At 40.4% G+C, this 15,000-nt stretch overlaps 1 protein-coding gene across 1 annotated transcript in view; it reads right to left on the bottom strand.

Moving 5' to 3' along the window:
* FAT4 (FAT atypical cadherin 4) overlaps positions 1-15,000 on the bottom strand; it is an 893,394-nt gene that overhangs the window by 387,941 nt on the left and 490,453 nt on the right. Inside the window, exon 4 of the mRNA XM_044061699.1 lies at positions 12,162-12,512. Coding sequence (XP_043917634.1) covers positions 12,162-12,512 — 351 coding nt within the window. The remainder of the gene's footprint in view (positions 1-12,161; positions 12,513-15,000) is intronic.

Genomic DNA, 15,000 nt, shown 5'->3' with positions numbered 1-15,000 from the left:
ATGTCCATCTTTCTCAAATCCAAACACAAAAAGAAACATATCTTGTTGAACACCACTCTGTTACCAAGAAAATATCTGCAATCCCTTTGTAATACATACCACAGTGTGATTAAACTCCGAAATCAGAGAAAAGGGTTAACGTAAGTGCTTCTCTAATGGGAGATCCAATAGTAACAGCTCTTGACACAGTGTACCAATTGTTACACATCGCTTAAGTGCTGTTATGATCAGGTCTCACACTACAGACTAGCAACAGACAGTGCTGGCTGGCAAATAACTGTGGGAGAAAGTAAAACACTTTTGTTTGTCTGCTAACTTGCCACTCAACTATCCCTAACATTGTGTCATACTATTGCTCTGTCCCTACTATTTTTTATTTGCTGATAAATCACTGAAGATTACAATTGGTCAAAGCTGCCAGCATTAGAGTTTCATGCACCTTATTGCTCAGAACACTTCCCACTTTTTTTTTCTGTAACTTGTAGTACATGGAACAAATAAAGCTCCATGCACTACAATGAATTATGACTGGGTCTCCAATCACAACCCTTTATTATGTGTTTTCAACATGGATGCCAAGACTCACCTCTCAAGGTAAATTTCTTGGCATTCATGTCTCAAACACACAATAAGCGGTTATGATCAGAGACCAATACACAATCCTCTACATTGTACACTGCTCTATTGTCACACAAACATTCCTACTCAGACTGCTGTACACAGCTCTTTTCTCAAATAAATAAATATCGTTACCTTCCCTACTGAATACCTCTTTAGGACCAAAGTACTGAAAAAGTATTAGGCCTTGTGGAATAAAAATGTATTGTATTGAAAAGAAGATATCCAGATGTAGCCTAAATATAAATTGCCATGCTATAAACACACACCTTTTCTGTGTAGACCCATAACAGTACGCCCTTCAAACAAACATACCTACCAACCCTAGCGTCAGTGAAAATATGCATTGTATTTATTTACTTATTTGTTAACAGGAAATAGGCTAGCCCCATGCTGTAGACATGTATATAGTATCATGCAATCTAAATGTAACAACAAATATACTCTGATACAAAGTAGACAACCATGTATACATAATTATGTAAAATACAGTGTGGACACAATACTATTAGAGAGTTTGTGCTAATTTGAAATGGTAGCATGCCATGTAGTTAGATGCATTCACACGGTGATTCATCGTTTCTAGCAATTGCTTGTATGTAAACTACATTAATATCCACTTGTCAGCTGGTAAAAAAGTTTTCACTGAAAGTCTCATTACTGTTGTTTAACATATTGTGCTTGTGATGCTAAAGTACAATAATATGAGGCAATTATTAAATTATTACTCAGAGGTCAGGAGTAGTGAAGATGAGAACATTTAAGATCAACTTATTAATCATGAATGCTTCCCAAAAGGGCAGCCACCATGTTTTGCATAGTGAGAAGTGATGTCTCTCTGACTTATGAGAGGACACAAATTGAATATCTTATTAGGGGTAGCTGAAATGGGTCTATATTAAAAGACTGAAGAGGTGTTTCAGCAAACACCTCTTAGTCGACACGTAATAAGCGAATGCACTAAAGCGCGAATGCTCAAAACAGTGATTTCTTTCCCTGGGAAAGAAATCGCTTGGCCATCCCTGTGTGTTTGCCCCTTTCCTCACTGTAATGCGATCTCGAGGTTGGCATATTTAGTTAGAGGGGTGTGGGGGGCACAGTCCCCTACATTGTTATGTTTTAAAGTGTGTGTGTGTGTGTGTGTGTGTGTGTGTGTGTGTGTGTGTGTGTGTGTGTGTGTGTGTGTGTGTGTGTTTGTGCTAGTGATTTCTTTCCCAGGGAAAGAAACTGCTGTTTTGAGCATTCATGCTTTAATGCATTCACTAATTACATGACGACCAAGAGGTGTTCGCTGAAACACCTCTTCGGTCTTTTAATATAGACCCGCTGAAGTAAGTCTGTATAATAGGGTAACTTTGGGCCTCAACAGGAAGGGTGTATTAATGGTTGATATTAGTAAATTGATTCCTAGTAGCTTCCTTGTCTTATAATTGAGGAACCTGGAGCATCTAAAGCTCATTTTAAGTTGCTTTATAACACTATCCACTGTTCTGTCAGTATTATCCTTAAAGTAAAATGTATCAAGATAGACACCATTTTTGGTTCAAGACAGTACTGAAATACAAGTGATAACTACTAGAACAAACAGGTCTGGAATCACCTGGGCCTTCCATAGCATGCCACTGCCTACCTCATGTAATAACAGCACAGATGACATATTCTGGCATCACTACAGACTGCATGATATGAATGCATCTTTGCTAGATATTCTACAACTATTTCTAAAAATCCTTTAAGTATTCCATGTGGCAAAGCATTACATTGCTGTTCCTTGTCACTCAGAGTATTGACAAGGTCCACTGTTACTTCTGTCTGAGCTCTATTAGTCTGACTTTTCCCATTCATGGGAGGGATCAGAAGGATCACAGGGCAGTATGTGTTAAATATGGCAATTTACAGAAACAGGTTCATGCAGGATAAAGACAAATTTGTCTGTTAGTAAATTTTGCACAAAAAAACAACTCAGAGTTACCAGAGTATGCTTGCTCCTAACTCAGTTGTTTTGTCTTACATCACAGAGCTGCCCTGTGTTATAACTGGGTCTTCAGACTGGCTTGAAGATTTTGTTAATAAAAAAATATTAAATTCATACATCAAAGAAATTTTCAATAAGAAACGGTAAATGCATATATAAAAAAAATAATTATATTGGTGTCCAAATGATGATGCTTCTCTCAGTTGAAAGGATAAGCCCAGCTATCCACGAGACGCTAGGTAAACAAAGGTCAAGGATTATAGTTCTGCGCAATTCTAGCATTTATTGATATGGCTGGGAAGAAAAAAGCTGGGTATCAGCATATAATGAATGTCCTGTAGGAGCACTGGTTAATGACTTCTACAAAATAGGTGGCATGTGTGACACCCATTCACTGGCAGAGCAATCAAGGAGCCTCAATCCTCACCACTAACACCAATGAGGGACATCCATATAGGGAACAAGATAATAAATACACACACAGTAAAGTACAATTTCCCTTAAGAGCACACAGAGATCACAGCCAGTCTGGGGCTGGTTTCTCCCTTTCTCTCCAGGTCCCCAATAAGACTCCCCACTGGCACAACTACAGGGTCCAGATCTCAGCCTAGTGGGCAAGTTAAAACCTCCAGCACCCTCTCTGCCCAACCAAGGCTTCATGTCCCTGCCCAAGTAGCTGACACACACACACACACACACACACACACACACACACACACACACACACACACACACACACACACACACACACACTTTAAGATAAGAGTTATATATATATATCCACACAGACACTCCTGGGGAAGGCTGGCACAGGTTCTCCAGCTGTGCCCCTTTTTCCCAGACTATACGGTAGTACCACCTGCCACCACCCACTAATATTTATTAGCTACCAAAAGGCCCTTATGAAAGGGTGTCCAATTATACTGTGCAATATTATTATCCAAATGGTAAGTGTAATTGAACAGTCAAGGCTTATTTGGAGTGACTTAGACAGTATCACTATATATACACAATGTACTCTAGAGATTAAATTATCTCTACACAAAACAGCTGCAGTTGAAAGGTTTGAAAATATTTAATAATAAATAATAAAAACACAAGACAATACTTCTTACTACACAGTCCTAGTCAAGAGTTCATAAATCACATGGAAATGCTTAAAATAATACAGAATAGTTCTGACATCACAGAAAAACAAACTAGTCTAATCTTCCTATTTCCTAGCTGTATCTAAGAGAAAACAGTAATGTCTAAGATCCTACTTACATACAGACACAGGCAGAGTGGTGAGTTGGATGCTCTCAAGACAAATGCTCAATGATCTGAGTCTCTCTGTCCTTAAATTGATAACAAAGTACCACTGATTCATTTCAGATTATATAATTTCTTTCTAGTTCCAAGGCTAACAGAAACTCAGACGTTAATAGCCCTTTTGATCTTGCAGCTGGTCAGGAAGCCACAGCAATAAAAGAAATTATACCTGTAAATTCTAGCCATTAACTCTGGCCTCAAAACAATAGGGAGAATGCCTCCCTCTAGATATCTCTGCTCCAAATTTTAGATTAAGAATTTCACAATACTTGACTTATCAGTTTTCTTAGAGCAGAGTGCACTGTTGTTACATTTATTTCAGTTCAACATCTAATACAGTCTTTTTCCAATTAAGAAAACAAGCTTGTGGCTTACATTAATATTTACAAATGACAGAATTATCTACAAAATTCTATCTAGCTAGGCTGGCAGCCTTCACCTATCTTCACACATCTCCACCCCCCCCCCCCACCCGGAGAACTCAAGCTAGTTTTCAAGTGACAAATGAGAAACATTGCTTGAGAGGATTAGGTCTATCTGAGTATACCTTACCCCACTCCCTGTCTTGAGAGCCCATCTGCATTGGCATTGCTTATCCCACTACGGTGCTGCACTGACATATCATATGCTTGCAACCCTAGGCTCCATCTCTGTGTAACCATGTTAGGGGATTGTGATCTGTGACTACAGTGAATTTTCTTCCATACAGATAAGGCTGAAGTTTCTGCAGTGCCCACACTATGGCTAGACATTTCGTTTCTACAGCTGCATAGCATTCCTGCCTGGGTTGGAGCCTATGACTGAGATAAACCACTGGGTGCTCTTCTTCCTCTGAAGAAATATGGCTAAGTACAGCCCCCACCCCATGGTTTGAAGCATCCATTTGCACAACAAATTATTTGCTGTACGCTGGACTGGCTAACACAGGGGATCCTCCCAAAGATTCCTTAAGCTCATGGAATGCCTGCTCACATGCTGATGTCCACACTACCTTATCTGGCCTGTTCTTCCTTGTTAGGTCTGTGAGGGCAGCAGCTATGGTACTGTAAGTGGGGACAAACTTTCTGTAGTACCTTGCTGTTCCTAAGAATGTCCTCACCTGCTTTTTGGTAACAGGTGCAGGCTCGGGCCTGATCTTAACACTCCCCACTCTATGTCCCAAGTAGGAAGTCTCTGCCATATCCACCTGACATTAGCTGGGCCTCTGTAGTCTGCCCAGCACCGTCCTGACATGTTGAAGGTGCTCTTTCCATGAATGGCTGTAGATGGCAATATCATCTAGATAAGCAAGGGCAAACCCTCCTGCTTCTGCTAGGGTGTGATCTACCAGCCTCTGGAAAGTCACTGGGGCATTTTTCATCCCAAAGGGCATTCTTGTGAACTCATACAAGCCAAAAGGAGTCACAAAGGTTGACTTCTCTCTAGCACTGGGAGTCAAGGGCACCTGCCAGTAACCCTTGGTAAGATCAATGGTTGTAAGATACTTAGCTCCACCCAGCTGCTCTAGGGCATGTCCTAGGCATGGGGTAAGCATCTGACTCTGTGTGACTATTTAATTTCCTGTTGTCCACACAGAACCTGGTGCTGCTATCCTCCTTTGCCACCAGCACCACTGGGGAGGCCCAGGGACTGTTGGAATCTTGAATTACCCCCTAGTTCCAACATCTTCTGTATCTCCTCCCTCAGAGTCTGTTTGACTCTCTCAGGCACCCTATATGCGGCCTTCCTAATAGGCCTTTGGGGTCCTGCATCCACCTGGTGCTGCACCAGGTAGGTGCACCCTGGTTTCCCAGTGAACATGTCCTTAAACTCCTGTAACACTGCTCAGATTTCTAGAACCTGGGTAGGAGATAGCTGCTGGGATATGGCTACCCCTTCCACTGAGGTGTCAGTCTGAGCCTCACTGAGGAGATCAATCACCAGATCTTCCTCAGACTCCTCCTGCAAGACACTGTAAATACTCAGCACAAGGGCATCCCTATCATGGTAAGGTTTCATCATGTTAACATGGTACAACTTGTCCCCCTGCCTCCTGCCTAGCAGTTCTACCACGTAGTTAACATCACTTACCTTTCTTACCACCTTGTATGGTCCCTTCCAGGCTGCTTGCAGCTTGTTGTGTCTGACAGGAATGGCAACCATTACCTGCTGCATACTTTCTAGCTTCAGCATTCTTGTCATGCCATATATTTTTCTGTTGTTGGGCTTCTGCCAGGTTCTACTGGGCCAAGCCCATTAGTTCCCTGAGCCTTGTCCTGAGGTTTAGGAATTATGCCACAACAGACTCCTTGTGAGGTTCACACTCACTGTCCCACTCATCTCTAATTAAATCTAGAGGTCCCCTCACCCAATGCCCAAACAGCAGCTCAAAGAGTGAAATACCTGTGGATTCCTGGGGAACCTCTCTGTAGTCAAACAACAGATGGGGTAAATACTTGTCCCACTCCCTCTTAAACTGGTCTGCAAATGCCCACAGCATGGAATTGATTGTAGAGTTTAACCTCTCAACAAGACCATTAGTCTGGCCATGGTAGGGGGTGGTCTTCAGGTGCTTCACCCCAAAGTACTTCCACAGACAAGCCAGCAGGTCTGAAATGAAATTGGCACCTCTGTCAGTCAGTATTTCTTTTGGGAAACCTACCCTGCTGAAAATCTCTAACAAAGCAGTTGCCACCTTTTCAGTCTCAATGGAGGGCAAAGCCACTGCCTCAGGGTATTGTGTACCATAATCCACTACCACTACGATATACTTTTTCCCTGTGGAACTTGGGGTACTCAGAGACCCAACAATATCCATAGCTACCCTCTGAAATGGCTCCTCAATCACAGGCAAAGGCATCAAAGGAGTTTTCACTTTGTCTCCTGCCTTGCCTACCTTTTGGCACTGCTCACAGGTCTTGCAATACCCTGTTACATCTCTGGAAATTCCAGGCCAATAGAAGCTCTGCATAATACATCTCTTTGTATGTTTTATGCCCATATGACCTACAAAGGGCATATCATGGGCTATGGCTAGAAATGCCAGACAGAAGGCTCTAAGCACTACCAACTGCTGTACCCTCTCACCTTCTAGCCCTCCCTCAGGGGTCCACTCTCCATACAGTAACCCTTTGTCCCAGTATACAGATTCCCCCCTCCCTTGAGAATCAGGTGCCTCACTAGCTACCTGCCTCAAGCCTTGCAATGTAGGGTCTGAGAGCTGAGCCTGTCTCAACTCTCTCTTTGTAACCCTTCCCAGCTCCCCTTCCACAGGAAGTCTGGCATCCTCTGACAGTGGTGCCTCACTGTCAACCTGGGTACTACTACTCACCTCTACCTTTGCAGTCACTCTGTCCAAGGGAACATCAGTACCCACAAGCAGCTGTGACTCACCTTCAGTCTCATTGCTACAGCACAGCTTCCTCCCTGAAGTAACCACCTCAGCAGTCCTGGCTGCAAGTATGGAGTCTGTCTGGGTCTCCCGCAGGCTACCAGACCCACATGCTTGTCTCCTAGCCTGACTGCATGTAACTACATAAGCACATGGTACTGCCTCATCCAAATTCTTCCCTAGCAGGACATCTGCAGGATGGTAGTTCAGTATTCTGTTGTCTCACGATAACCTACTAATGGCATTTTGTCTTCCCCACTTACTGGGTCCCTCACCTTTTGTTCCCACCCTGCTTCCATGGACATCTGTATGCCACATGGCCCCCACTGGTTGCATTCAAAACATTTAACCCTAGGTCCTGGACATGTCCCTGGACTATTGGCTTCTCCTGCTACTGGCAGATTCTGTTGGAGCAGTCTGTGCTGCCCACCATGGGTTCCTTTAGACCCATGAACAGTACTGGGGGTCGCTTCCCTGTGTAGGGATGCCCTGCTTGCCAGGTATAAGTCTCCCTATTGCCCCAACTCATCTGAAGTAGCACATTGTCTATCAGCTAACCAGATCCTCATGTCCTCAGGCAAAGTGCTAAGGGCTTGCTCCATCACCAAAATGTCTGCCAGCCCTTCAAAAGTAGTGACCTAACATCCACTCACCCACCTATGAACATGTGCTCAGTTCAGCAACATATTCATGCACACTTTCATCTGCCTTGCTTCTATGCTCATGAAACATTTTCCTATACGTTTCAGGTGTTAGCTTAAAAAAAATTAACAAGCACTTCTTAACAGTAGTATAAGCAAATCATTCCTGATCAGAAATTTTAGACAACACAGTTATAGCTTTACCATGGAGTAAAGGAATCAGGAACCGTACCAAGAACCTTTGGTTAACATCATACTGTTTACATACCCTCTCAAACATATGAATGAAACTATCAAAATTATCCCCCTCTGTAAACTGCAGAAGAAATTGACTGACCTTTTGTGCTTCTGAGGTCCAGTTATTCCCTTCCCCATTACCTCCATGACTCTGGCAAAGATTCACCATCTCCTTTTTATGCTACCTCTGCCGCTCCTTTTCCTCAGCTTCCAGGTGTAGCAGTTTCTCATTCTCCTCAGCCTGCAAACATCGCAGTTTCTCATTGTCCTCACTCTCTAGATGCCTCAGACTCTCAGCTGCTTCTATTTCTAAATGCCTGCCCTCCAATTCAAGTCTCTTTAGCTCCAGATGGATTTTTAAGTCCTCTGCAGAAAGGTTGAGCTGTCCATTCTCTGAGTGCGGTACATCTCCACTGACAGTCTGATGGTCCTCCTGGTTGCTGTTTTTTAATGCAGCTGTGACCAAAGCTGCAATCATGTCTGCCATAGTCAGGTTTCCATGCACCAGTCCTTTAGCCTGGCACATCTCAGCCAGCTGGCTCCTTGTCAGCTTTCCATACTCCTCTGCTAACATGCTTGCCTGCTCTCCCTAACTAACTAAGCTAACAAAAGAAATAAAAAATTGTCATCCGAACTCTGAGTATTCAATGCGTGGCTGATTTAGAGTACAAAAACACCTTCAGAGATCACTGTACACAACCTACAGGAATTCACACTACCCACACCACTACAAGCCAATTAGTATTTACCAACCAATTAATATGTGGTGTGGGTATCCCACCGCTGTCAAACAATTAATATGTGACACCCATGCACTGACCCTGCAATCAAGGAGCCTCAGTCCTCACCACTAACACCAGTGAAGGGCATCCATATATGGAAAAGGATAATACATACACACACAGTAAAGTACAATTTCCCTTAAAAGCATACAGAGATCACAATCAGTCTGGGGCTGGTTTCTCTCTTTCTCTACAGATCCCCAATAAGACTCCTCACTGGCACAGCTATAGGGTCCAGATCTCAGCCTAATGACCAAGCTAAAACCTCCAGCACCCTCTCTATCCAACCAGTGCTTCGTGTCCCTGCCCAAGTAGCTGACACACACACACACTTTATGATGAGAGCTGTATACAACCAAACAGACACTCCTGGGGAAGGATGGCACAGGTTCTCCAGCTGTGCCTTTTTCCCCAGACTATACGGCAGTACTACCTGCCACCACCCACTAACATTTATCAGACATCAAAAAGCCCTTATGAAAGGGTGTCCAATTATACTGTGCAATATTATTATCCAAATGGTAAGTGTAACTGAACAGTCAAGGCTTATTTGGAGTGACTTGGACAGTATCACTATATATATGCAATGTACTCTAGAGATTAAATTATCTCTACACAGAACAGCCACAGTTGAAATGTTTAAAAATATTTAATAAATAATAAAAACACAAGACAATACTTCTTACTACACAGTGCTAATAAAGAGTTCAGAGATCACAGGGAAATGCTTAAAATAATACAGTAGAATAGTTCTGACGTCACAGAAAAACAAACTAGTCTAATCTTCCTATTTCCTAGCTGTATCTAAGAGAAAACACTAAAGTCTAAGATCCTACTTACATACAGACACAGGCAGAGTGGTGAGTTGGATGTCCTCAAGACAAATGCTCAATGCTCTGAGTCTCTCTGTCCTAAAACTGATAGCACAGTACCACTGATTCTTTTCACATTACATCATTTCTTTCTGGTTCCCAAGCTAACAGAAACTCAGAGGTTAATAGCCCTTTTGATCTTGCAGTTGATCAGAAAGCCAGAGCAATAAAAAATATATAGATGTAAATTCTAGCCATTAACTCTGGCCTCAAAACAATAGGCAGAATGCCTCCCTCTAGACATCTCGGCTCCAAGTTTTAGATTAAAGAATTTCACAATGCTTGACTTATCAGCTTTCTTACAGCTGAGTGCACTGTTACATTTTTTTCAGTTCAACATCCAATACAGTCTTTTCACATTTAAGAAAACAAGCCCATGACTTACATTAATATTTACAAATGACAGAATTATCTACAAAATTCTATCTAGCTAGGCTAGCAGCTTTCACCTATCTTCACAGCATGAATAATAAGTCTCAATGGTATGGCATATAGCTCCTTCACCATGAAAGTTCACTGAAGTCAATTAATCTGATACCTTCATGGCCAAGACTGTGCTGGAAATGATGAACACAACTTCCCCTCTGAGTTTGGCTAGGGCACAGTAAATGCTAAACAGATCCTACAGTAAGTCCACAAACTTTCTCTGCCAATTCATATTGAAGTGGTTAAACTTTCTAGACAATCATGCCATTCTGCAGAATGCTATTGCCTCAGAATGTCTACTGCTACTCACACTGCATACCCTACCTAAGGAACCCTGGTAAATCTCTCTTTATATCTGTGCAGTACATTTATTATGTAGATCTAGTCTCTTCATGAATTGTGCTAATGTATGAAGCCACAATGCTAGTGTAATGGAAACTCTTCTGACACAAGTGACTGGAAAATATCTGTAACTGCACAATGCAAGTCCTTTACAGAAAAAATGTGTATAGACAGACTAATAGTTAAAAGGGAAAGGCTTTCCCTTATCTGTGAATAGCAGTAACAATACAAATTGTTGACAAAGGAAAAATTGTCAACTGAGTTATTTGAAATGTTCACTAGAAAAAAAAACATGCTCAGGAGGAAAATAAAGAATATTTAAGACAACTTTTCCTGGTCTTTAATAAAATCTGCCATATACAGTTAATATGTTCTTTTTAACTGCAAGTTTTGATAATTAGAAATCAGGGGCTGGGCGATATAGTCAATTATTCCTGGAATGCCAGTAATAATAAGACTGATAATATGTGAGCAAGGTTTTACATTGTACCATTTACATCACTGATTATTAAAGAGACATCTCAGCTAACAACAATAAACCAGAATAGTTGCTAGTCATCCATTTAGATTTGGCCAAGAAGGCCATGTACTGACTATAACAGACACTAGGAAGACTAAAAGCAAAACGTGTAGATCAGTCATAAATACTTCTGTCTTAAAAAAGAACTACCGTGCATGCATGCATGCATTCTGTGCATCTGTGAAGCAAGGAAGTTAGAAAATAGACCAACTACAAGGGTTCCTACTCAAAGATTTCTCCTACTCGTCATCAAATTTGGTACAGTGAGTTGTATGGATTATATTAAATGTAGCAATAATTTAAAATCTACAGGCAACCCAACATTTATTCCTATATGAATATCCCTCTTACTAATGATATATGTCCCTCTTACTAATCATATAACAAACTGCAGCTCAGCTATTGTTCTATAAGGTTTCTTTATAAATGCAAGCTCATTCTATTGTACACATGCATCTGGGCAAAGCGGTTTTAGGATCATTGCACTAGTCCATGGCTCACTGCATTCTGCTAGGAGGAGGTTGTCAATCATAACTCTGCATAGGGAACTGCACTGATTTGGACTGCAATGGCCAGATACATTGCAAAATCAGAAAATAAACAGTCACTGAATGACCAGTGAATAATATATTTCAGCCTGCATAGTATAAGAGATACAATGTAAGGGATTTTGTTTAATGTATGGGTTTATGCTCCTTTTTTGGGGTGAGCTGAATACAATCATCTAGTAAATGACTTACTCACAATATAAAAATTCAGGTTGTGTGCATCAGGCTAAAGTCAATGGGATATTGCTCCTTTGTAGTTCATTGATTTACCCCAGTAAACTATACTGCCATACTATACAGATGGATTTGGAATCTCTGTTGTATAGAAGTTCCATTAAAAAGACCAGTCAGAAAATGCATTTATCAACACTAAGTTCAGTGCTGCAATTTTATAGTACTACTGATGCTAAAAATAAAAATATAAAATTTTAATTTGTCTGTTTTTGTAGTAAATTATGTTGTTTGTTGTTATCTCAAGTCATAGAAAAACAAAAAAATGATAAAAAAAAAAAAACTTACCATCATCTGCATCTGTAGCTTGAATTGTCAGGATACTAGAGCCAGGAGGCAGGTTCTCCATCACAGAAGTGCTATATGAAGTCATGTTAAAAACTGGAGGATTATCATTAACATCCAGAATATTGAAATAAACCCTAACGATACTGAACTGCCCACCACCATCTTGTGCACGAACTGTAAGTATGTAGTACTGCTGAAATTCGTAGTCCAAAGGTCGGGTCACATTAAACACACCAGTGATTGGGTTAAGGAAGAAAACTCCATCTTCATCATCTTCATCCACACAATAGGTAATTTCTCCATTCACGCCAAAATCTGCATCACTTGCAAGGATGGCTGCTACAATGGAACCTGCAAGCAGATGTAGAACATATTCATTCAGAAATGTAAATATCTTAACATCCAGTGAACTATTCACAGGAAAGGTTTTAAAGTGCTTCTTCACTGATGATTTTCTACACACATTGTACAGAGGCAGTATGTATAAAATAACAGTTTATAGTAACTACTTAGCAGATCTGAAAATTGCAAATCATACTGAGTTTGCTTTGCAACATACACTTAGCAATTATCTAAGTTAGACTAATCATGAAAAAGCAAGAACTGATTCTGCATTTGCCTATATTAGTGATGATTTAATCTATTCATGTGTCATTTATTTTATCATCCATTAAGAGGATAAGTGAGCTGATCCACAGACCCTCTATTTGCCATAGCTCTTACCACAAGGACAAGAGTAAATTCAAATTAGGGAAAATGTAGTGGTGGCAATCAGTAAGCGTGCTATGGTAAAAAGGCCAAAGCCAGAATCACTGCAGAAAACACATGGAGACTCCACACAACTGAACCCTAGTCCATAGCCGGCCTTAGGCATAGGCCAACTAGGCGGCTGTCTAGGGCGCCGCTCTAGCAGGGACACTTTTCTAGTATTTATTTGGTGTAGGTAGACCAGGGTGGAGGCACCAGGTGGTGGGGGGGCACCGTGGAGCCCTTTTGCCTAGGGCATTAGTTGACCTAAGGCCACTCCCGCCCTAGTCCCTGGAAATGTGATGCAGTAATCCTACTACAGAGCTGCTGTGCTGTTTTTCTAAAGGTTTGTATAATGTTCTCATAATCATTTGAATAAGAAAAATAAGAAAAGCTAATTAGTGGATTAAAATGATTTACTGACATTTGTAAACCTGCCTTTGCACTACAGCATGCAGTGAATGAACTCTCAAACAGATCTTTCAACCGTCAGGAAATGTTTTGGTCCTCATCTTCGTATTTTACATCAACTGTAAACTACATTTTCCTTGAACTAATGTCCCTGAGGGAAAACAAGGAAGTTTAAACTCAGTGATGTAGGCATAGGCAAAGTGGCTGTTGTGTCTTAGAATTTAGTCGGCGGACCACAGCCCATGTGAGAAGGTGCCCCATTGAAGTCTATGGACATAGCTCACATTATCCTCTGGTAATGTTACAACTAGTAAAGCTAAATTTTTTTAGGGCTCATGGTTTAAAAAAAAGATTACAAAGCTTCTTGTTAAAAAAATGGACAAAAGAAGAAAGGAAAGGCAACTTGGAAAATATACAGCGACACTTAACTCATCAAATCTATGATGTATATAGAAATGTCTGCAAATCACTTTTAAAAAATGTTCTCTCTGGAAATAACATTTTTTATCATATTCTACATTATTATTTCTGCAATTATTTAAAAATGCATCCTTCTAACTAAAATAGATTTTCATTTTATTTCTGAAAGTTACTATATAAAATGCATAAGTCAGTATGATTCCCATATATATGACACTTTCTCATTCATTCATTCTGACATTACACTGCTAAATGATTTTTTTGTTCACTTTTATCATGACTACACAGCTACACTGAGGCATAAAACCATCTATATATTTTCTTTCATATTACTGACAAAGTCATAGAACTAAGTTTTTATCGTGTGTGTGTATATGCTACATTAACTTTCTAAACTGAACTGACTATTGAATGATCAGTGTGAGTGAGTGAATATGGCTACTTGTCTGAAAAGCATCTAAAACATTTAATATTTAGAAATGCTGATTCCTAAAAACTTGAGCTAATTTACGAATCTTTCCTTACCAGCAGGACCCTTAATCCACTGTCATACTTGTTATACTAAGCTGTTGGAAGGAATGCATACAGCTGCTGACAATGAATCATTGAGAAATGTTTAAGTCAGAGGTCATGAAGTAATTGTATTTTATGTAGTATATCACTCGAAGGTTTGAGACAGAGAAGAATGGCTTTAAAAATGCCATTGCTTAGCATATTTTACACTACATCACTTTGTGAGGACAATACGGTTGTCAAATGCTCCTATTAACTAATACTATGCTATTGGGAAAACAAAACTGAAAAAAGGGGTGCACCATAAAAGGAGGGGCAGCTCCATGCATCAGGGTGCAGCTCTGTCTTACAATAAATGTTTATGGAGACAGACACATTTATATCCAGTGCTCAAGTATACCTAAAAATATAGAATTGGAATTCAGAATACAAAATCTCTCTCTCTCTTACATATACATATATGAATATGTCCTTTCACTTTTTATTTCTCCAAGTCTTTTGGGTTTCTAATACCATGATGGGAATGAACTTCATTCCTAAGTCAAGGTATGATTACAGTTCATGAAATTAATATTGTTTCAGTATTGATTTTAGCTAAAAATGCTCTTCTCAGCACCTGCAGAATGCTCAGAATTAGACTCCCTCTGCATGAATCAGTAACATAGCTAAATACGACTGTAAATTATTTTTTTTTTGAGAACCATTGCTCCTACTACTATTAGAACCATATAAATCTGTACAGGTGCAC

The sequence above is a fragment of the Protopterus annectens genome, chromosome 2.part0 (genome assembly GCF_019279795.1).
Source record: "Protopterus annectens isolate FY-2018-M chromosome 2.part0, PAN1.0, whole genome shotgun sequence".
NCBI classification, from domain to species: Eukaryota; Metazoa; Chordata; order Ceratodontiformes; family Protopteridae; genus Protopterus; species Protopterus annectens.
The sequence above is the reverse complement of the archived record's forward strand: the minus strand, read 5'-3'. Positions and strand labels throughout refer to the sequence as shown.